At 52.5% G+C, this 23,093-nt stretch overlaps 1 protein-coding gene across 13 annotated transcripts in view; it reads left to right on the top strand.

Annotated features, from left to right (window-relative positions):
• P2RX5 (purinergic receptor P2X 5) overlaps positions 1 to 21,207 on the top strand; it is a 28,881-nt gene extending 7,674 nt beyond the window's left edge. Inside the window, exons 2-15 of one of the 13 annotated variants that reach the window (XM_058703824.1) lie at positions 4,921 to 5,413; positions 9,236 to 9,386; positions 10,035 to 10,106; positions 10,394 to 10,469; positions 10,557 to 10,653; positions 10,930 to 11,010; positions 11,338 to 11,476; positions 12,034 to 12,170; positions 12,627 to 12,720; positions 12,843 to 12,908; positions 14,165 to 14,263; positions 14,907 to 14,989; positions 18,538 to 18,786; positions 19,053 to 21,207. In XM_058703824.1, the coding sequence (XP_058559807.1) occupies positions 4,921 to 5,413; positions 9,236 to 9,386; positions 10,035 to 10,106; positions 10,394 to 10,469; positions 10,557 to 10,653; positions 10,930 to 11,010; positions 11,338 to 11,476; positions 12,034 to 12,170; positions 12,627 to 12,720; positions 12,843 to 12,908; positions 14,165 to 14,263; positions 14,907 to 14,989; positions 18,538 to 18,745 (1,796 nt within the window). In that variant the 3' untranslated portion in view covers positions 18,746 to 18,786; positions 19,053 to 21,207. Of the gene's footprint in view, positions 1 to 4,920; positions 5,467 to 9,235; positions 9,387 to 10,034; positions 10,107 to 10,393; positions 10,470 to 10,556; positions 10,654 to 10,929; positions 11,011 to 11,337; positions 11,477 to 12,033; positions 12,171 to 12,626; positions 12,721 to 12,842; positions 12,909 to 14,164; positions 14,264 to 14,906; positions 14,990 to 15,933; positions 16,074 to 17,481; positions 17,917 to 18,537 lie in introns of those variants that run through there. The other 12 variants (XM_058703825.1, XM_058703823.1, XM_058703829.1 and 9 more) reach the window with 12 other exon arrangements.
• The last annotated feature ends 1,886 nt before the right edge of the window (positions 21,208 to 23,093 follow it).

Raw genomic sequence — 23,093 nt, 5'->3', positions numbered from 1 at the left:
ATAATGCATCTGCTATTTCTTAAATGGACCAGTAATGTCTATTAATGGAATGTGTTTATCATAGAAGGACTGTCAGAGGAAAAGAAAAGCTAAAGGACAGATTACTTTGCAAGGTCTTTTATTGTGAAACCTTTCCCACACCCACTCTTATTGTGAGACCTTTCCCACTCTTGTCCCTTCTGGGCCATCCAGGATACTCAGGACTCAGAAGGAAACCCAGGTCTGCCGATGGCCCTCTAAGGCCTTATGTTGTGGTGACCTCCTCTTGTGCCCCAGCACAGACTCAAATCTACCTCTAGGCCTTGCGTGAACCCTCCTCTCTTAGGGGTGGGAAATAGAAACACATTCGCTGTGTGTAAGTAATATCTTCACCTCTGCTGCAAGCACCATATTATTATATGGAATTTGTGGTTTTTAAATTTCTTTTTGTCTTCCTTTAATGTTTTGGAGAACAGTTTTTGTTGGCCTCCTTGGGCTAAAGGGAAAGCTTTAGTACCTAGGGGAATTTCCACCCTTGCTAGGGCTATAGGGAAAAGTATGTCTTCTGAGGCCACAGGGTGACCAAGTGCTACCTCCAAGCCTCTGATGGAAACGCAGTGATGCTATTGACTACTCCTGTGGAGCCACCCACCTGCAGGCAGAGTGGTTTCCCTCTTAGAAGCTCCTCATCTCCTAGAGATTGGGAGTTCTTCTTGATTAAAGGGGTGATTTCTGGGGCACCTGGGTTGGCTCAATCGGCTAAGCGTCTGACTTCGGCTCAGGGCATGTTCTCACAGTTCGTGAGTTCAATCCTCACGTCAGGCTCTGCACTGTGAGCTTGAGCCCTACGTTGGGCTCTGTGCTGACAGCACGGAGCCTGCTTCAGATTCTGTGGCCCCCTCTCTCCTTGCCCCTCCCCTGCTCATGCTCTGTCTCATTCTCTCTCTCTTAAAGATACTAAACATTTAAAAAAAAGGTTATAAAGGGGTGATGTCCTTATAATTCTCCTGCCTCCAGGGCCCACTCTATTGCACCATACCCCCTCCCTTATGATCTACAAAATTCGTGGGAGAAAGAAGAGAGAATGGTATAGAGAAAAGGTTGGAGTCAGAATCATGAGGGTCTGTTTCCCCTTAAATAAAGAGTCCAGCACATTTCTTTGGGGGAGACATGTGAGGGCTCTGTCTGTGTCAACTTCAACATTTGAGGCTCCATCATGTTTTTAACTAGAAATTATCCCAGGACCCGGAGGAGACCAAGATGGCCACAGCAGGGGGTCCAGACCACACAGAACAATAAGCTTAAAATGTTGGCAAGTCTTAGGAGCAAGCAAGATGATATAAAAAGAAAAAAAAAAAAGGCCCTTTAGAAATTCATTTTCCAAAAAAAAAAAAAAAAAAAAGAAAGAAATTCATCTTATAATTCCCTATCACTTTACTGCTGGTGCCTTAACTCTTTCAGCTGGACAAAGTCTTGTGAACCAGATGAGAATGCTTCACTCACTGCCAACACTCATTATAATGAAGCATCATGTAGACGTCTTTGGGAGAGGGGAGGGAAGGGATGTGGTGGTGAGCCAGGGAGGGGTTTTCACTACTTTGAAGACAGGCCATTCACCCCTGACCCCTGACCCCGGAAGTGAAGTTTCAAGGCACGCGGTCAGTTCTTGGCATGCCAGAATGCGCTCCACCCCCCGCAGCAGTGGGAGCTCCTGCAGAAGGTGCCCATTCTCTTGACGGACCCCTCACTCCAATATGGCATCATGAGAGAATCCATTGCCCTCTGCGGAGCTCTATACTTCTGGGCCTTGGCAGTGGCTTCCCTCCACAGCAGCAGGGCAAACGTGTGAGCTACATATTAAAGGTCATCCAGAGGAAGCCACAGTTCCAGAGGGCTGAGCCCTGAGTGGATGGCTGGGAGACCTAGGATTAATTTTAGCTTTTTAGGTGACCTGGGACCTTGTTCCATCAAATGTGTAATGGGATTGACAGCTACCTCTCTGGCTGGGTTCACAGGATGAGTCAAGTGAATTGATGTGGAAACTGTAAAGCACTGTGCTCATGGTGACAAACGGTGATGACCGCTGGGGTTGGAGAGCCAGATCACCTGGATTCAAATTCTGGCTCAGATGCTTACTCGTAGACTCATCTAGCCTCTTAGGGAAAAATAAAGATAATGATTGTACCAACCACATAGGTGGTTAGGGTGGTGATGATTAAGTGAGCCCACACACATAGTGCATTTAGAAGAGTGCTCGGCAAGTAGTGAGTGCTAAGACATCTGGTAATGGTGACGATACTGGAGCAGGGTGCCTTGGGGCTTGTAAGACGAGATAGGGTTAGGTAGAAGCTGGAAAAACTATCAATCAAAAGCAGTAGGCAATTTTCTTTCAAGTGGAGAATTCATCTTGGATCTGGAAACATCCCTTAGAATTTGAATGATGGAGATGTAAAGTGCATAGGCCCCTTCTCCTGCCTTGGGTATATTGGGTGTTTGGCTGAACTGGTGGGAGTGGTGAGCTGGCCTCCCCCATATGGAGGCAGATTGCAGATACTTGGGTTTGCAGCTTTCTAGAAGCATTTTTCACAGTGTTGTGACCATGAGCCCCAGGAAGAAATACATTCCATATCACGTGGACACACTCATACTAAAAACAAAAGTTTCACGAAAACTATACCTACCCTACACTGGTATTTTCGCTCTCATTTTTGCTTTTGCTCTTGAACTCTTCAACTCTTGAAATGTCTCTCTCTCTCTCTTTTTGAATGTGCTTGGTTGTAACCCTGTAAATCGATACCATGACCCACTGATGGGTCTGGATCTAGCAGTCTTAAGGAGCTGTGCCATAAGGGAATCCACAGGAAGGGTCTGGCCCGGCCCCAAGAGTGGCCCTTTCCCCTTCAGTCTTCCCTCATGTGGTCCCTAAAGCTTTAGGATAGTTGTGTCAGAAACTGCAGCCTGGTCTTGGCTGAGTCATGGGGTGGTTCGAGAGGGGCTGCCCGCACTGGTGGGCGAATAAGTGCAGAGACCCTTCTCTAGAAGGGTCTAGAGTGGCAGTTATATGAGCCACAGAGGGCAGGGAGCCTTGCATTTCAGCCTCTGCCGCAGCACACAGTAGGTACTCGGTATAGCGAGAACAGGGGAGAGTGCACTGGACTGGGGCTAGTGCTAGGCTGTGCCCTATGACCTGGGGCCTCAGTGATCCAACCTGCAAAATGAAGGCCGTGGCCTCTAGGATCTCTCAGGAGAACACGCAGGCCATGCCACAAAGCCTGGAACTCCCTTTGTGGGGGGGAGAGACCCAGTGGGGCACATCCTATACGTGGCTTATGCAAGGGTGAGGGGGCTCTGTAGGAGGTGATGCTTTCCAGCCTCGAACTCTTCAGGCCAGATCTTGAGGTCTTGAAAGGCCTCCTCGTGGGCTCAGGTTAATGGGAATCTTCACAGATGTGGTGTCACTCCATTGAGGCTGCCTCTTCCCTGAGTATTGGAGATCCATGTGAGAGGAGGGCTGAGGAAGAGGCCTGTAGGAGAGTGGAAGGGAGGTCTGGTGACAATTCCCAAGCCTCCCCCCCAGGATGACATCAGCTTCTAAAATCCTTAGTCATGACTGGGACAGGGTGGCAGCTCCAAATCTCCTCCCTATTTAAAAAAACCAGGCCTGATTTTGTTCACTCACTCAACATATATGTATTGAACTAATATATGGCAGATACAGCAGTGAGCATAGTATACAAAGATGTCAAAGGCAAGGTCCCCATCCTCCAGGAGTTTTCTGGTCTTAGTGGGGGGACCCAGTCAATAAGTAAGCAAGATCCTATCCAAGAATGACAAGTGCTTTCAGGGAATAAGAAGGGGTAATGGAACAGAAAGTGACTGGGGTGGGGAACCTAGGAAGGAGGGACAGAGAGAGAGAGGGAGACATAGAATCCCAAGCAGGTCTCGTGCTTGGGTCAACACAGAGCCCTATGTGGGGCTCCATCTCACGAACGTCAAGATCATGACCTGAGCCCAAATCAAGAGTCAGATGCTTAACCCACTGAGCCACCAGGCACCCCTGTAGTTTTTACTTTTAGAGGCACATTTGGTGAGCTTTCGGGATCCTTCCAACTCCTGCAGCCTGTGGTTCAGGGAAGGGAACTTCTCACAGGTATATGAAAGGCCAGGGTAGAGAGAGGAGCCAAACTGTTTCTGGTCAGGTGGCAGGATGTAGAAAGTGAGTGGGCGTACTGTGTTAGCTCAAGGCAGGGGGTGGAGGGGGGGGGGGCACACATAGCTCGCCCAGGGGCCTGCCTCTCCGTGTCTGTCCTAACTTCTAAAACTGATCTCGGACATGCCCTCCTTCATCCCAGGGCTCACACCCTCTCATTTCATTTCACCTCTTGTGAAGAGGGGTGCAGGGTTAGCACCCTAGACTAGGCCCATCTCTTGCTTTGGGGACCTTTCAAACAGTTGGTCTGAACACCCCCCTGGCATATTTTATGATCCTAGGTCTTGGTTGCCTGCATCTCCACACCCCCAGCCCATCCGTCTGTCCTAGGTGTGGTGGGGAGTTCATGCTGTGGGCGCTGGCTGGGGCCTGCTTGCCAACTGACCCCCTGGGAACGTGGGGTTTTAAAAGAGAGGCAGCTGCCGCAGTAGGAACACCCACTTAAACACAGAGGACACAGGAGCCGTGGGTCGGGCCTGTCTTCAGTGTTTTCAGCCTGAGTGGTGAGAATCAAGGTTCCCCAGAGAGCAGGAAAAATCAAGAAACCTGGTGTGTTTGCCTCTAACTTTTTTTCAACCCCTCCTCACTTCCTGCGCTGTAGGTCCCTCCTCCCCTGGCCTCAGTTTCCCTATCTATTCCATCTATTCAACGCCCCCTGGGATTTCTTTGGGAGTAGAGAAAGGTGGGTTTGAAAAGCAGCCCTGCCTACTCTCCTCTCCTCGCCCCTGCAGCGCCGGATTTCCGATTTCCTGCGCCGCACGTGCGGTCCTGCGCCTCAAGAGTGCCCTCGCCGGCCGGTGGCCCGGCAGATGGTCGGGGTGTCGCCATCAGCAGAGGAGGAAGAGGGCGAGGTGGCAGCAAGGTCGCGGCCCGGCGCCGCCCCCGTCCCCATTCCCACCCCCACCCCACCCCCCACCCCCCGGGCCCCGGCCGCGGCTTCCGCAGCCTCGCCCGCAGCGGCCGGTGCCCCCGCGCGCTCTTCGCCCTGCACGCCCGGCCGGCGACCCCGCTGCTTGGAGTCGCGCCCTCGGGAGCCGCAGTGCCGAGCCTCCTAGGACTCGCGGGGAGCAGCGGCGAGAGGCGACTCCCATGCGGCACCCGAGCGGAGGCCCGGGCCGCAGGCGCAGGTGAGGCAGCGCCATGGGGCAGGCGGGCTGCAAGGGGCTCTCCCAGTCGCTGTTGGACTACAAGACCGAGAAATATGTCATCGCCAAGAACAAGAATGTGGGCCTGCTCTACCGGCTGCTGCAGGTCTCCATCCTGACCTACCTGGTGGTGTGAGTTCTCCGGGGGCTGTCGGGGGGTGGGGGAGGCGCGGGGCCGCGGCTGCCCCCTCCAGGGACCTGGGACCTGGACGAGCGTTCCTCGGGCTCGGCCAGGGGCTCTTAGGTCTAAGGGTGGCAGGTAAGGAGAGAGCCCTCTTCCCCCACCCGCTCTGGAGGTGATGAGATGCGGGCAGGGAAATCTGTGTTCCTTCATTTATCAGCCTCTCCGTGGGCAGCTCCTTCCTCTGGGCCGGGGCCCTGGGGTCGGGGCCACTCGAAAGGGGCAAAGACGCAGGGGCCTGGCTCCAGCTGTCTCTCTGGGAACCTCCCTGGTCTCTTTGGTGCAGGCCCAGGCACCGGGTGGGTTATTTATAATCACTGAGCTCAGTGGCAAGCTCCTGGCCGGGACAACTCAGCAGCCTGGTATGTCCCAGTACTCCCTTCTGGTCAACTCAGCACACCCCGGGCAGGCGGCCTCTCTGGTGTCCCGCTGGGGGTCCTGCCCTGAGGCCCTCTACCGGGCACCCAGCCGGACCTTCTGCCTCTACCTTTCCCCCCTCCCACCTGGCGGGAGCTGGCACCATGGGCAGAGGGGGCAGCTCCTTGGAGTTGCTGGGCCAGGCACTGTTCAGTACCCTCGCCCCCAAGGAGGGAGGGAACAGGTGGAGGGAGGAAATGATACCAGATGTCTGGGAGGCTGGTGTGCCTCTTTTGCTGCTTCAGTAAATGCTGTTGAGTCCCTACTATTTCCTGACTGGGGGGGGGGGGGAACAGATGCTCCTCCTGGGAGCACCACCCTGACCTCACTAGGAGGCCAAGTGCCCCCACTGCCCCAACTGCCCGTGGAGCTTCATCCCAAGGCACCTGCATGCCTCCCACCTGAGGGCCTTTGGACACGCTGTTCCTCAGCCACGTGCGCCTTTACGCCTCTCCTTGGTTAGCGCCCGCTCATGCTTCAGACCCACGTTCTCGAATAACTCTGATGCATTCCACAGGGATCGTTTGCTTAATGCCTGACTCCCGTCCATTCTGGAGACACTATGAAGGCAGGCAGGGCCTGGCATCACCTAACTGCTAGGAAATAGGTGTGAAATGAATGAATGAATGAGTGAATGAATGAGTGTTGTTCCCTGAGAATTTGCTCAGTGTTTCTGTCCAGGCTGGGCCCAGTTTGTGCCCACTAATGTTGGCTCACTGTCCCAGCCCTCTCAGGGTTCCTTGGAGACAAGGAGAATCTAGGGCTTAGGGCATAGCAGGTCTGCCTCCAGAGATTAAGAGGGTGGGCACATTTTGGTTGGCACCTGCTATGCAAAGAACCCTTACTGGCATCATGGGAAGTGAAGGCTATCCCCCATTACTCCTGCATGACCTCAGGCAGGCAGCTTCCTGCCCTCTCCTGGCCTCCCAACTTTCCCAAGCGGTCAAGCTGTATAGTCTCTAACCTTAACTGTCACGTCATCAGTAAGTTGATGAGTTGTATTTATTGAGCTCTTCCCTGGCCTGGCACGCACTGTGCTAAGCAATTTACATGTGCCATCTCATTGAAAAAACAAAATTTTTTTTGATATTTTGAAATAATTTTAGATTTACAGAAAGGTTACAAGAGTAGCATAAACTTTTTGAAACGTCCTTCACCTAGATTGCTCAGATGTTAACATTTTACTACGTTTGTGTTGTCCTTTTCCCTTTTTCTCTCCACACACGTGATGTGTGTGTATATATGCAATTTTTTCTGTTTAAGAGGAAGTTGCAGACATTATGCCCCTTTACCACTAAATACTTTGGTGTGTATTTCTTAAAACCAAGGAATTCTCTTATTTAACCAAGTACAGCTATGGAAATTAGATAATTAACATTGAATCAATATTATTTTCTAACCTACAGACCTTTTGTAAATGGTTCCAATAATTACCTTTATTTTTTATTAAAAAAAAAGTTTTTATTAAGTTTATTTTTGACAGAGAGAGAGAGAGAGAGAGAGAGCATGAGTGGGGGAGCGGCAGAGAGAGAGGGAGACACAGAATCCCAAGCAGGCTCCAGGCTCCGAGCTGTCAGCACAGACCCGACGCAGGGCTCGAACTCACAGACTGCGAGATCATGACCTGAGCTGAAGTTGGACGCTCAACCGACTGAGCCACCCAGGCACCCCTAATAATTACCTTTAATAGCAAAAAAAAAAAAAAAAAAAAAAAAAAAAAAAAAATCTGAAATCCTGCCTTGCATTCATTTGTCTTATCTCCTTAGTCTCCTTTAATCTGTAATTGTACCTGAGACTGTCTTTGTATTTCATGACACTGATGTTTTTTGAAGAGTGCAGGATTTTTATTTTATTACAGTTTTTAAATTGAAGTAAAATTCACATAGTATGTAACGCACCATTTCAAGCATTTAAAATTATCCGATTCAGTGGCTTTTAGAATACTCACCATGTTTACAACTGTCACCGCTATCTTGTTTCAGAACCTTTCCATCACCCCAGGAGGAAACCCGTAACTAACTGCTAGCAGTGGGTTGGCATTCTCCCTTACTTCACTTAACAGAATGTTTCCAAGGTTTACCTATGCTGTCGCGTATATCAGTCATTCATTCCTTTTAGGGCTGAACACGATCCCACTGTATGGATAAACCGCGTTTTGTTTATCTGTTCTTCTGTGTGGACAGACATTTGGGTTGTTTCTCCCTTTTGGCTGTCACAGACAACATTGCCGAGACCATTTGTGTGCAAGTTTTTGTGTGCACATGGGTTTCCAGTTCTCTGGGGTGTATATTTTGGAGTGAAGTTGCGAGGACAGATCATTACCTTTTGAGGAACGGTCAGACTTTGCCACAGCAGCTGTACCGTGGCAGGTACCCGTTTCTCTGCAGCCTCACCAACACTCGTTATTTTCCTTTTTTTTTTTAACTGGGTTATTTGTGTTTTTTTTTTTTTTTTTTAAATTTTTTTTAACGTTTATTTATTTTTGAGACAGAGAGAGACAGAGCATGAACAGGGGAGGGTCAGAGAGAGGGAGACACAGAGTCCGAAACAGGCTCCAGGCTCTGAGCTGTCAGCACAGAGCCCGACGCGGGGCTTGAACTCACTGACGGCGAGATCATGACCTGAGCCGAAGTCGGCCGCTTAACCGACTGAGCCACCCAGGCGCCCCTTATTTGTGTTTTTTATTGCTGAGTTGTAAGAGTTCTTTATATGTTCTGGGTACCAGACCCTGACCAGCTATCTGATTCGCAAATATTTCTCCCCTTCTGTGGGTTATCTTTTCATTTGCTCGACAGTGTCCTTTGATGCACAAAAGTTTTTAATGTTGGTGAAGTTCCACTCATCTATTTTTTCTTTCATTGCCTGTGTTTTGGGTGTCAAAGAGTATAGGATTTTGTACTCTTGTTTTGTAGAATGCCCCAGGTTAGATTTGTCTGAGGTGTCCTCATGATTAGTTTCAGGTTGTGCCCCATTTCCTTTAACTGTCCTCATACCCCTGGAGGGAGGCACTGTTGTCCCTGTGCTGACCCCCAGAGTTCATCGGCCCTCCCGAGGTCACATCACCAGCGCAGGGGTGAGCGGGCTGGCACAGCCTGGGCCAGCTTCAAGGCCTTAGCCCCTGAGGGCAGCCATCTTCCTGCTCTCGGGGTTGCTTGTCGCCTCTGCTGCTTGCAGGACCGGGTCTCAGGCAGCAGTGCCGTCGTGGCCCCTGCCCAGGAGCTGGGGAAAGGTGAATACCCTGGGGAAAATTCCCAGAGGGCAGCAGTGACGCTGATGCCCACCTGCCGGGCCCTCTTCCCACAGGTGGGTGTTCCTGGTGAAGAAGGGTTACCAAGACACCGACACCTCCCTGCAGAGCAGTATCATAACGAAAGTCAAGGGCGTGACCTTCACCAACACCTCTGAGCTCGGAGAGCGACTTTGGGATGTTGTGGACTACGTCATCCCACCCCAGGTCTGAGCCCCACCCAGCACTGGGACCTCCGCTAGTAGGGCTTGGCTCGGGGTGGGTCACATGGAAGCTGCTGAGGTACCCAGGGACTTCATCGATTTTCTCCCTTGGCCCGGGACAGCTGCCAGGGTTTGCAGATGGAGACCCTGCACAGATCCTTCCCCCAACACCAACCCCTTGTCCTCCTTGACTGCACCTATGGGACCGCTCCCTTCCCAACAAACCCTGAGCCTGTAGAGACCAAATGGGGCCCCAAGGAGTTCCAGATCAGTGTGAGTCAGGTGGCCTGGCACAGAGAACTGCTCCCATACATTAGCTGCTGCCCTTGGGAATGGCTCCCTGGCCTATTCACAACTGGCCCGGGCCAGGGCCTTGGCCACCCTGTCAGTACCTCTTCTCCCAGATCTGGGCTTAGATCCCAGGGGCTGAGGTCAGAATAGGGATCCGTGGATGGGGCCAGTTTGGGGTTGTGGGCCTGAAAGGGACCTATTGAAGGACATCTACTCAAGGACTTCAGAGTCAGTGGGCAAATGGGTGGGATCCACTGATTTTGTGGCCCCATTGTCCTCAACAACCCCTGCCAGGAATCCTGGGAAGGAGGGTCCCCGAGAGGGTAAGAGGATGTCCCTCAACCCCTCTCTGGCTTCTCAGGGAGAGAACGTCTTCTTTGTCATCACCAACTTGATCGTGACCCCCAACCAGCAGCAGAAAACCTGTGCTGAGGTTTGATTTGGTGCAGAAAGCTGGGGGTGGGGGGGTGAGCCTCCATCAGTGGTTGGGGTCTACCCTTCTCCTGAAGTAGGGGTTTCTGCCCCCTTCCAATGCCCGGAGGATATGTACACTGGAGCACAGACCTGCATCGCTTGGGGGGAGAGAAGCAGGTTTCCCAGGGTGTGTGTGGCCCCACTCAGGGGAGGAACCCCTGTCCCAACACCTGGGGCGGGACCTTGGTTCTGAACTGGAGCCCCTGCAGGGGAACGCCCAGCAAGGTGCCCCTTCTCTTCCGGCAGAGTGAAAGCATTCCGGATGCCTTGTGTTACAGAGACAGTGACTGCCCTCCTGGGGAGCCCGTTGTGGCTGGAAATGGTGAGGCCTGGAATGGGGGGTTTGGGAGCAAAGCGGGGAGATTGGAGCCAGGAGGCTTATAGCATTGTTCCTGTCCCAATCTCGCAGGAGTGCGGACTGGCCGCTGCCTTCGGGTGGGGAACATGCAAAGGGGCACCTGCGAGATCTTCGCCTGGTGCCCAGTGGAGACAAAGTCCAGGCCAGAGTGAGTGGCTATGGCCTGGGGACCCTGAAGAGCTACCCGGGCAGTGAGCGGGTCTCAGCCTGATGGTGGAGACATGTGTACTCTGAGATCCTCTTTCTGAGGACGCCCCACAAAGGCCCGAGGATCACCCCAACATGAACAAATTGGTGGTCCTCGGCAAAGGCTCCAGGGGACCCAGGGAGCAGGCAGGCTTCAGCCGTGCCACAGGCCTGGGGGGATGTACAGAGGGAGCAGGGCCAGGGCCTCCTGGACAGACTGTCCTGGCTTGATTTGCAGGAAGCCACTCCTGGGCAAGGCTGAAGACTTCACCATTTACATAAAGAACTTCATCCGTTTCCCCAAATTCAACTTCTCCAAGTATGTGGTACTTGGTTCCTGGGGATCTAGGGCCTGCCTCCTTGTTCACTGTGCGTGGGCCCGTGTGCATGGGCGTGTGCGACATCTGCATGTGAATGAACCACTGGGTGATGCTGGGGCACGCCTCCCCTCTGCTGTGGGAGGGGCGTTCTGTCCTTGAATGGAGGAGGGTGCTGAGGGGGAGTAGGACTTGAGTAGGGGCTGAAGTTGGGGACTCAGCCTGGGCCAGGTAAAGGCCCTGGGACTCCTGCGTCAGTCTGGCTGTGTCTGGCCCGGGAACAGCCAGTCTCGGCTTCATTTCACTGTCTGTTCGTGGCCTCCATCCAGGACCAATGTGCTGGACACCAAAGACAAGGCTTTCCTGAAGTCCTGTCACTTTGGCCCCGAGAACCCCTACTGCCCCATCTTCCGACTGGGGTCTGTGGTCAGCTGGACAGGGAGCAACTTCCAGGAGATAGCCCTGCAGGTGGGTAGCGTGCACTCAGGAGCCCTGCCTGGGGGCTCGCGGGCCCAAGAGCTCTGGGCCTGGGCCCAGGAAGAGGGTGGTGAGGAGGGGGACCCCTGGGGTCGGGTAGTACTGCAGAGTCCCCTGCCCCAGGGACTCACTGTCTTCAGGATTAGCTCTGACGCACAGCCTGTCAGAACCCAGGCACTTAGTGAAACGCACAGCGAGCACCTGCTGTTTGGTTCGCAGTCCTTGGGGGCATCAGTTGAAACTGAGCCCGAAGGAGCCCCACTGGTGCGTCCGGCTCTCATGTAAGGTGCTGGCTCCAGTAGTTCCCTTCTCCTTGGAAGCATGAAACAGGGGACTTGGGGGGTGGGGGCTGTCACAAAGTGCTTTTCTCAGCCTCTCCAAAGGGACCTGGAGCTTCTGCCTTCCTCCTGGGAGGATGCTCCGGCAGGGCTGACCCGTGGCCTGAGCACTTTCCCCGTCTTGTCCAGCTCTCGGTGAAGAGCCGGTCTGTGACTTCTGCCCATCTCCACAAAGTTCTGTGCACTAATTCTTGTCTCTTCTTCATCAAGGGTGGTGTGATAGGAATTCAGATTGAATGGGATTGTGATCTTGATAAAGCTTCTTCTGAATGCAACCCTCGCTATTCTTTTAGCCGTCTGGACAACAAATTTTCAGAAAACTCAATCTCCTCTGGGTACAACTTCAGGTAACTGGGGCTAGACTTGCTGTCTTGTGACCCTGGCCACATTTTGTCCTTTTCTGGGTGCCAGCACTATGACACCCCTTACTGGGGGGGAGGTTGTCAGAGTGGGAGGTGTAGGGAGAAGGAGCTGAGGAGAGGTGAGGGGTGCCAGCTGGGAGCATCACTGGGAGAGGAGAGAAGTTCCTGTCACCCTGTGGGTTCGCCAGGAAGCTGAGGCTTAGCTTCTTAGCTCGGTCACTTCCATCAGTGCTTTAGTGGCCCTGGGTTGGCCCAGTGTGTCGCGGGAAAGCCCTTGCCTCTTGGGGGATGTCTGTAAGGATTTCAAAGATCTGGATGAGTCTTTACCATAACGTTAGCAAGAGGGTCTCCAACCTCCCCGGGGGTGCTCATAAATCTCCAAAGCGGCCTGGTATGTGTTGCCAAGCACAGAAGGTCTCCCCTGGGCCATGTCTCCCCTAGGTTTGCCAAATATTACCGAGATGGAGCTGGAGTGGAGTTCCGCACCCTCATGAAGGCCTATGGGATCCGCTTTGATGTGATGGTGAATGGCAAGGTGTGTGGGTGTATCTCCCATCCTGAGGCTGGGCAGGTCTGGAGTGGGGCATGTTGGGAGTACCTAGGAATCTCGCTGTCCGCCCTCCCTTGTTCACCCTGCTGTGTTTCTCTGTGCTACAGGCAGGGAAGTTCAACATCATCCCCACAATCATCAACATTGGCTCTGGGGTGGCGCTCATGGGTGCTGTGAGTACCTTCTTCCCCTCACCTTCACCCTCTGAGCACTGGCCGGGGAGGGGGACACTGCTCCAGAGGTGCTGTCCTTATGCTTCAGAAAGAATAATAACGGGCGAGGTCAGTGGGATGCGGGTAAAGAGGGCTTTCTGGGACTTGAAACCTGCCAACAGCCCCCAGGTGGCAGTGACTGACTGACTGACTTTCTCTTTCCAGAGCCAGAGAGGTATCTGCCTGGAGCTCTGGAGCAGGGGGTGGGGCTGGGGTTCTCTGGGATCCTGGGTCAACCCTGAACGTCTAAGCTTCATCTCCACTGCTGCTAAAAAGAAGCAGGATCCAGCTATATGCAGGGCTGCTCAGCTGTGGCCCTACTGCTAATGCTCTTCTGTGTGGGGCCACCCTGTGTGCTGTGAGATGATTAACAGCATCGCACTACCTCCCCGCTAGATGCCCACAGTGCTTTCTCTCCCCCTTGTGAAAGCCAGAAATGTCTCCAGAAATTGCCACATGTCCCCCGGGGAACAAAATCACCCCCGGTTGGAAATCCGGGGGCTAAAAAGATGAGCATCGAGGGAGTCAGGCTGTGGTCCTTCCTCAGATCTGTCCAGCTAGGCCCAGAGGGACGCACAGGAGGGGAAGTAGTTGCTGGAGGGTGGGCAACGCTTTCCCCCGAATCTCTTGTCATGCCCCTTTTTTCTTCTGGAAGTTTTTTTTAAAGACATGGGAGCTGTCCGTGGGTGGCCCCTGCCCATCCTGGCAAGCTCCTTGCCAGGGTTTCCGGCAGCCTCGTCCTCTTGGCCCCACTGGAGGCCTCTGGCAGGACCTAGGATGGACTTTTTATTGAGGCCAGGAAAACCGTGTAACAGTATCAACAAGTCACAGGATTCAGCAAGGCTGTTCTCCTGAGAGGTGGTGGGTGACAGTGAGCCCCAAAGGATTCCTCTTCACTGCAAACAACCATTGTTAGGGAATCCTGTGTTTGCTTATGTAACTTTCTTAGAGAGGGGCCACTGTCAGTCATTACTTTCTTATGATGTGGGTAAATCAGAACACGAGGGCATGGGGTACATACCTGTGAAATCAAAGTAATGGGAAAGGTGGTGGCGGAGGCTGGGTTGGGTGGAGTGTTCTCTGTGGAAGGAGGAGTTGATAAATAACATTTGGGGCATCTGGGCAGGGGCGGGGGAAGAGTTGTGCAGTGCCCTGAGTCAGAGGCCCAGGTCTCCCTTGGCCCACCCCCCTGCTTCATCCCCTCCTCTTTCTGGTAGGAAACACCCCCACCCCTCCGTGCTGCGGCTGGAGTGGCCCTCTGGTGGAGGAGATGGGCGTGTGCACCATGCACTCTGGTCCGAAGCCCCTGTGAACAGGTGTGGGTGGGTTCCCCTGAGTTAGCTCCGTCCTCAACCTCATCCTGTCGTTCGCCCCATCCCTGACCACCCCTGTCATTCTTGTCCTTCAGATCCTCTCCAACCTGTCTCTCACACTGACTACCAGAAAGAACGTTAGAAATTTCTAGAATGCCACAGTTCTGTGTCTGCCCCTATTCAAGGCCTCCCCCTGAGGGATTAAGACCAAGGCCTCAAAGGCATTATAAGAAAATTTTCAGGCTGGTCCCCATGTCCCCATCCCCATCTCCAGAAGTGTCTCTTGCTTTTGCAACGCGGGTCCTCTGGAATTTCCTTTGCTCCCTCTGCAACGCCTGTGCTCAGTAGACATTTGTTGAAGACATGATTGGATGGGGTCAGGGCAACGCAGGGGTGCCTGGCCTGATAGAGCAGATGGAGTCCATCTGCTAACTCCGGGCTAACTTTGGCTGTACCACGGACAAACTTTGTGGCCTTGGACAAAGGTGCCTCTTTCTGAGCCCAGTTTCCTATCTATTGATTGGGGATAATGGTGCTCTTTAGGGGTTGTTATAAGGGTCCGACGGAAGGTACTGTGTGTCAAATGGCAGGGTGCTTTCTGGAAACCTAGGATTCTGAGTCAGGAACCCTAACTCTTTTGCTGCAGGGGGCTTTCTTCTGTGACTTGGTACTTATCTACTTAATCAAGAAGAGCCACTTTTACCGAGACAAGAAGTACGAGGAAGTGAGGTCAGTTATGCTTCTTCCCCTGCAGCCTGGGGGGACCTTTGTGGGGGCCCCCTTAATCAGAGCTCCCTTCTCTGGCCTAGAAACTTTACCCTGGTTGGATGGTAATGCTTGGTGTGTGGCGGCAGGGCCATTGGGAGCTCCCCTGGAAGGGCCGCGGAAGGTGGAATGTTCTGAGAACATGCTTTACAGAGCTGGATACAGCCTCAGAGCAGCTGGCAGAAGAAAAGGCCTCCAGAGGCCATGGGCAGGGGACGTGGTTTCCAGGCCTGACTCTGCTGCTATCTGCCATGTGACTTCAGACAAGTCCGAGGCCTCCTTGGGCCTCAGTTTCTCTCTCCGTGAGCATGCTAGCACTTATGTTTTAGGATTCTTGGACTTGGTAGTCCTGGTTGGCTGGGGTTGAGGGAAGCTGGAGTGGTAACGGAAGATAATGATAGATTTCTTGTTTTTTCCTGTGGGGGCCATTTCCAGGCTCTCTCGGGCCCTGAGCATGGTGGTGTGTATGCGTGTATTCATAGCAGCAGAACATAGTATGAGTGGGAAATCCTGATGTCTGTGGGCAGACTGGAAGGGGAAAGGGGTTCTGACCCAGCCATTCTGGAGGAGCTGGGATCAGAATGGGCAATTGCAGATGGTGGGCTCCAGATGGGCACCTGGGCACTCCCTCCACCCCACCGCGGCCTGGGACAGCAGGTGGAGGGTCAGCCCGCATCACTTGCCTGGACTGAACCCAGCCCTGATGCAGGCTGAGCCCTCAGCCCTGACCCTGGTCGCAGACGGAGCCCTCATTGCCCATGCCTCCTGGCTGAGCTGCTGGAGGAAGAGGGGTGCCCCCCGCAGGGCGAGGGGCTCTACAGGGCCTGCCCCACGCCCCCATCCCACCAGTCTGGGGAAGGTGGGCTGGGCTCTGCAGGCCAGGGTTAACTGGGTCCTGTCCTGCCCAGTGTCCTACGGGTCCTGGCTGAGTCCTCGCAATATGACGGGACCCCAGAGGCAGAGGAGGCGGCGGCGGGGCCTGGGTTGGCCGAGCAGCCGGAGGCACAGCACGGAGGCGGCAGCCAGAAGGAGAATGGCTGCCTGCCAGGTGAGGGGCTGCTGGGCTGAGGACCCGAGAACAAGCCTTGCAGAGACGGCCTGGCCCTCTCCTCTCCTCCCTGCTCCAGGGTGACCTGGACACAAGGCAGGACATCCGGGATGCAGGAGCACCCACCCAAGCTGGACTTTGTGGGGGACAGGGGTGCTTTAGCTCCTTTGTGATCCCCATTATTTCCTCAACACCCCTAAGTTACCACAAAGCCGTCTGCTTGCCGTGCTATCCCAGAATTAAGACAAGAGTACGATGTCATTTCCTCAGGCTTCCTCTGCCTGGCACCTCTCCTCTCTGAGCTCTTTGTATGAACCCATTTCAGCAACTTAATGAGGTGGACACTCACAGTCCCTGTTCTAATGAGGGAACCGAGGCAAGAAAGGTTGTGGCTTGCTCAAGTCACACAGCTAATAAATGGCAGAGCTGGGATTTGAACCTAGTCAGTGTGTCTCTAGAATCCAGTTCTTCTCCATGATGCTTTTCTGCCTTATCAAGCCCCCCATTCCCCTACTCCTCATCAGATGCCTTCCAGAAATTCTGGAGCTGCCCTCGCCTTAGGAGGGTGGTGGTATGTTGACAGATGGGCCTGCAGGCTGCCCTTCCCTGGGGAGCCTGGCCGTATCTGCAGATGCGACCTCAGCCTGGTGCAGGAGGCGGCCCTGGGCTGGGTCAGGAGGCTGGCCTTAGGCCTCTCCTTCTGCCTGTGTGTCCTTGAGCAGGTACGTGGCCCGTTTTGGGCCTGTAAACGCCCTTTATTTCCCCAACTGGGGGCTGCACACAGGGGATCCTCTTGCTCAGTCAGGCTGGGCTGCTAACTCTCCTTTTGTAAACCATATCCATTTACTGGCCCGGACCGGGGGACTTTCCTCTAGTTCCCAGCTTTCATTCTTTGTTGACTCAGGGACTGGCAGCTTCCAGTGGGGAGCTGGGCCTGTGCAGGGCAGGAGTGAGAAATGGACTGGGAAGGAGAGGCAGGCAAAGGAGGGAGAGAAGTGAGGAAGACAGAGACGGGGCTGGGGCATGGAGGCAGGGAGGCTGGGGTCCCAGCAGCAGTTCCCAATGTGCTCCCTGAGCTCCTCAGCCTGTGAGAGGGAAGAATGACCACCCCGCTGGTGTTGGCTGTGGGACCAGCCTTGCCTGTTGCTCTGGGAGGCCCGGGTGCCCTCAGGGTGCCACCACAGGACAGCTGCTCATTGCTGGTATGGCTCCGGAGGCCCCGGCCCGAGTACCTACACGGACCTGGGCTGTGGCCAGGGACTCCGCCGGTTTGCCCGTCTCTGCAAACTCTCTGTCTGCAGTGCCACCAGCGAGAGGCTGCCGCGGTGGAGTCTGCCCTTAGGGAGGCCTGCCCTCTTCACAGGGTCCCCAGTTGTCCTCTGTGTGCCCCCTACTCCCCCCCACACAGGTCTGGCCACCCGGGGAATGGAAAGGTGAATGTGGAGCAGCTACAGAACCTGCAGACAGCGGAAGCATAGCCAGAGGTGTTCGCTGAGAGCAGATTTGGTGAAGATGTTGCGGCAGAACCGCCTGCAGCTCTGAAAACTCTTTGTGTTTGCGTGGGAGAGGTGCTTCCGGTCACAGCAATCTCTTCTGCACCTTGGGATCTTACTACAAGCTTTTCGTTGTGTGTCAGGGGAGGGAAGCCTCCTAGTGGCCAGTGTGGCTCGGATCTAGAAGAGGAGGACTTGGAGAGGGAAGTGGGGAAGGCCAGGGGCTTGAGTGGTACTCGAATGTTGTCATTTTTCCGAGAACTCCGTTCATTCATTCATTCACACAGTGAATGCTATGTGCTGTGGGCTGTGCTCTATCCAAGAGATGCTTAAATGAGATGCTGACCTGGCCCCCGGGTGCGGGGAGCACACGTGTAATTCCTTCCAGAGCCAACAGACGTCACAGCCCGGCTCAGCCACTCTGGCCTTCCTCCAGCCTCTAGCTGAGACTTTCACAAATCCCTGTTGAGAATGATGGCTCCTCAGAGAAAGACTTTGGCCGGCATCCAAGGGGACATTTGGCCTTGCCCTCAGGGATAAAATAATAGGTGGCCAAGGAAGCAACCAGGGAAGGACTGGGCCTGGAAAGACGCAGCTAGCCCTTGAGGGGAGAGGCAGCCTCTGAGGGTTTCCAGGTAAGGTGGGGAAGGGGAGGCAGGGAGGCTTCTGCTCCAGTCCTCCTGCCTAGCCTCAGGAAGCTCTGGGCATAGTGTCTCCCCCAAACGGGAGACCAGCTGCCTGGGTCGTTTCTCCCTTGCGGTTCTGTGGGGCTGAGTGTCCCTACCCGGCTTCCCTCGCTTTCTCCTCATAGGCGGGGTCTGAAGGGCTAAGGAGATAAGAATAGGTGGAGCTCACTTGGCAGGTGGAAGCAGTTGTTAACAGGGAGGCCCTCGCCCCTCACCCCAGCCTCTCTCCCTACCCTCCTCCTTCCCAGCCCCACACTGCTGAACTATGCTGCTTCCCCCATTTAGTGTCTGCAGAGCCTCACTACTCACTCAGAGGTGTGGCCTGTGGACCAGCAGCATCAGCATCACCTGGGAGCTTGTTGGAACGGCAGTCTCTGCCCCCTCCGTCGTCCTCCGAAATCAGAACCTGTGTTTCAACAAGACTTCGGGTGATTTGTACGAACGTTCACGTGTGAGAGCACTGGTTAAGGAGATACGCAGCGCCTGGTTCTGAGGGAGGAGAAGGCCAGCTTTGGCAGCCGCTGTGGATTTCAGGTCAGACTTACACACATTCTACTTTGAGAGCAAGAGGATTCCACCCCACCCCCACCCCCGGGAAGGTGACATTATGCTCAATGCATTTAAAGTAAAATATTTTGACTAGATAACACTTATATGATTCAAAAACCAAACAAAAGGTACAAAAGAATAGACAGTGAAAAGCCTGCCTCCCACCCCTGTTCCCCAAGGCGACGTTACTGATGCCAAGAGGCTCTACTGTTTTGCTGAGAATCTGCTTGGTTGCTTGTGCCCTCGCTCAGCAAATGAACTTTTCCTGATGGCTGCAACGTCCCATCAAGTCTCCTCTGTCAGGAAGGGACACGATGGAATACAGTGAAGTACCGGGCTAGCTCCCTTCTCCCTCTCCCACCGTCTGAGGAGTCCTCATGTAAACCCAAGGAGAGAGATCTATAGCTCATCACTAACTGTTGTCTGGTCTGCTCGGTAGCAAAGGCCTGTGGGGCTGCCTGTGGCTCAGCAAGCTCCATGGTTGGTTTGCACAGCTCCCCGGATGCTAAGGAGTGTCCTCTTTGGAAGTGCTCTTTCTGGGCCTCCCTCAGGCCACAAGGGTTTGGTTCTCCTCTGCACACAGAGGAGGCGGGAAGCATCCTTCCACTGACCGGGGCCTTTGGAGAGGGACAGAGGGGCTTGCAAAAGGCTTTGCCACTGGAGCAGGGCATGGTCCCCGAAACGGGAAGCTTGCTCCTTCTGGAGCAAGTGGCTCCTTCACTCTGGACTGGTAACCTGTCAACAACCCACCTGCTCTCTGAATAGAAAGTGAAAAATCTGGGTGATCTACTATGGTGTTTCACTTCCTCACTAAAGCAAACCCTAGGATTTGATATACTTTTACATTTGGGAGGAAGCAGAAAGGGCAGGGGTCATGACTGCTTAGGAGTTGGTCTGGTTTCTTTTAGCCTGTTTTTGGAATTGCTTTGCGGCAGCCATATAACCTGGGGGAAATTGTACTATTCGTTTTACACTGGAATGAAAATGTCTCCCTACAGTTTTCATTCAGTTGGTAAATATTTATTGAGTACCTGTTGTCAGGTGATGGACTAAATCTGGTAACAGTTGTGAGAAACACAGAAACTGTCCCTGCCCTAGTGCTTACAGTCTAGGAGGTGAGCCTTAATCAGTGGTCACACATAGAATCACAGACTGAATTTTCAGTGGAGTAGCCAGAGGTTTCCCCCAGGACGTGACATATAAGCCGAAATCTGAAAGCAGTCTAGTTGATGGGGGAAGCATTCCAGGTAAGGGAACCACATGTGTAAAATAAATGCTTTGACATGAGGAGTAATTGAGGAGCTGGATGGAGATAGTGTGACTGAAGCCGGTTTTATGAGGCTTTCTTTCCATCAACTCTCTTTAATCTTAAGGGCTGCCCCATTAAACTTCACTGCCACAGAGGACCTAACCTAATGGTTTCAAGTCCAGCCAAGCTTTCCAGGTGGCCTCCCCTACATGTCATGGGTCTGTGCTCAGAAAAGCCAGTGACCCCATTACAGCTTCTGGATAGTGTTGCACACTGCCAGTTTCCTTGCTTTTGCACAGCTCCCCACTACCCCCTCTTTCTTTGCATAATCTTGGTGCATGAATGGGAGGTTCATAAATCTTACAGAAACTGGCTTTGAAATGGCAAGTGAAGTGGGAACTCGAGCTCTGTTTGGGAGAGTCCCTTTCTCTCAGGACACCAGTTGCCTCACCAGGTAGATGAGCACGCCAGCCTCTACAGAGCTCCTGTCCGTGCTGACATTACAGGATCACCTGAACCGTCGCCTATGCTCACATTCAGGCTGTGGCCTAAAGCTATCTACCTAGTAGTTTCCTAATGATTAATTCCATGCCTTGGGAGTGCCATGATGCTGGCTAACGGGATTTGAAAACTGGGTGCTACCAACGTGCCATCAAGAGGACCTGCCATGAAAGAGCGAAGCGCTCTCTACTCCTGATGCAGGGGTCACCAGGACTGACCAGTCATGGCTGCCTTTTTGCCACCATCCCATCAGCTCTTTCTCCGTGGCTTGCTGCCCTACTGGGGGACCAGTTGTAAAGGGGGAACATGACTTCCTCCAGGTGTCTAAGCACCCCAGCTATGGACGACAGTGCCCTGCAGAGTCCCTAAATCACCCCACTTGGAATGGCATCTTGCATGTCCGGAAAAGGACTCCACCTGGTTGCTACCCACTCCCCTCCACCCAGATGACACAACTTTTCTCAGAGCATACTCTCCAGTGGACCCAAGAGCACCGTCTCCAAAAGGCACACCTTTCTCCCAGCTCTTTGTTTCCCCTCAGGCCAGTGCACAGAATTAAAGGAGGAAAGATGGCAGCCAATATCTGAGACCTGCCCCATAAATGTATTCTGATATTTTTATTTGGTTATAAAACAATAAAAAGTTTTAACTGTAAACATGTCTTGATTTTTTTTTCCCTTCAAGTCTTAGTCACCCCGTGTTTTAGAGGAAAATGTTAAGGAGAAAGTGAGCCCTAAAGAGGCAGACACAAACAATTAGTAAGCAATATATTATGTTCCTTATTCTCTTGCAAAGAAATTCAAATGGAAATAAGGAAACTCTTTAAATGAGCAAACATTAAAGGACTAGGAAGGCACTGATAAAACTGGTAATTTTCATTCAATGAGTGTAATTTGATAAAACTCTGGAAAGCATTTGGAATCAAGCTTTTATCTTGTTTTAGGAGCTTATTAAGTTCCCTGAAAACAATATAGACATTGATATTCTTTGCAGTATTTTTTTTTCTAACAGCTAACATTTCAAACAACCTTAACTGCCTAGAGATAAATAGTTAAGTGAATCAGTTCACTTATTCCACCCCCTCACCCGCCCCCATATCCAGTAGGACTCTCCCTTTACTCCACATCAGGAGTGAATCTTCCCTTATCCAGAGAAGGCCCTGAGGGGACGGGGGAGTTTAAGAAGGGGGAGTATGCAAACCAGGAATGTGAGCCTCTTTAGTCGGGGTCTGAGAAAGGGTTTAGAGGTCATTGGGAGGGGGAGGCAAAGCTGTGGCCTCACCGGCTTCTTCCCTTCATGTGCAAGCATGTGGTCCAGAGCCCCAAATGGGATTCAGGAGGCCTGGGTCCCAGATCCATTTACGTTATTGGCCATAGACCATATACCATGTGTCAAAGGAGACTTGGACTCAAGCTCTCAGATCATCTTCTGATCTAAAGCTGATCTTTTTTGAAAATCCAAATGTCACATCACTCCTGGCTAAAACTTCCAAAGCCTCCCCCAAACTGCTCTTAGGACCAAGGCCAAAAAATCCCCACCGTAGCCTTCCAGGTCCCGGTCATGGCCTCTTCTCTAACTCCAGATACATGTCAAACTCCCTCCTGCCCAATGGCCCCCACACATGTGCTTTCTTGCAAGAAGCCTCTTCAACTTTGTTCCTCAACACTGTTCTTCAACTCTGAGGTCTCAAATGTAATGTTATCTCCTCAAGGCTTTCTTGATCCCCACTCCCCAACCTGAGCTCAGTTTGGGGCTCCTATGTGCTCTCTTCACAGCACTTACCATAATTTAAATATTTGTGAAATTAGGTAATACTGGTCTTCCTAGTTAACTATAAATTCCTTGAGCAACATGTTTGCTACTATAACTCTAACGCAATACGTATTTCTCAATTAAGTATATGCACTTTATTCTGATGTAACCCCTCAACTCCGACAAGAAGGGATCGTAGATTAGCATATAGACAGACACTCTAAACAAGCCCCAAGTTTAGCTTCAATGTTGTCTGTTTAATCTCCATTAGACATATTCTAGAAAAGAGCTTGAACTTATTTAAAATGGAAATGACAGCCAGCTGTAACCAGGTGAAATGGAACTAAAATGGCACCATTCATACCTGAAAGCAGTGGTTACTGGGAGGGAAGGCTGGAATCTGAAAAGGTACACTCGTCAGTACAGCAAGAGGAATTAAAAGACCTGTATTTGAAATTTGGCTCTGCCTCTTTCTAGCTGTGCCTCTAATGGCAGAGGTATATTTAACCAGAGCCCCAGCTTCATCAACGAGGGATAACGTATCTACCCCATAAGGATATTGCTAGAATTAAGCGAGATAATGGGTGTAAAAGGTACAAGGCACAATGCTTGGCATATAGAAAACACAATAAATATTAACTGTTATTACTTCTCAGGATGTTAACAGTAAGTTTTCTGGGTGGCCTATGTGTAAATGCAGGGAAATTACAGAAGCCAGTCCCAGCTCTCCAATTTTGCACCCACGGCACACATGGGGTATGAGTTAACGTAGGCAAAAAACTCCACGAAG

This window comes from Neofelis nebulosa, chromosome 16 (genome assembly GCF_028018385.1).
Source record: "Neofelis nebulosa isolate mNeoNeb1 chromosome 16, mNeoNeb1.pri, whole genome shotgun sequence".
Lineage (NCBI taxonomy): Eukaryota > Metazoa > Chordata > Mammalia > Carnivora > Felidae > Neofelis > Neofelis nebulosa.
Note: the sequence above shows the minus strand (reverse complement) of the source record. Positions and strands in the feature narration are given on the sequence as shown.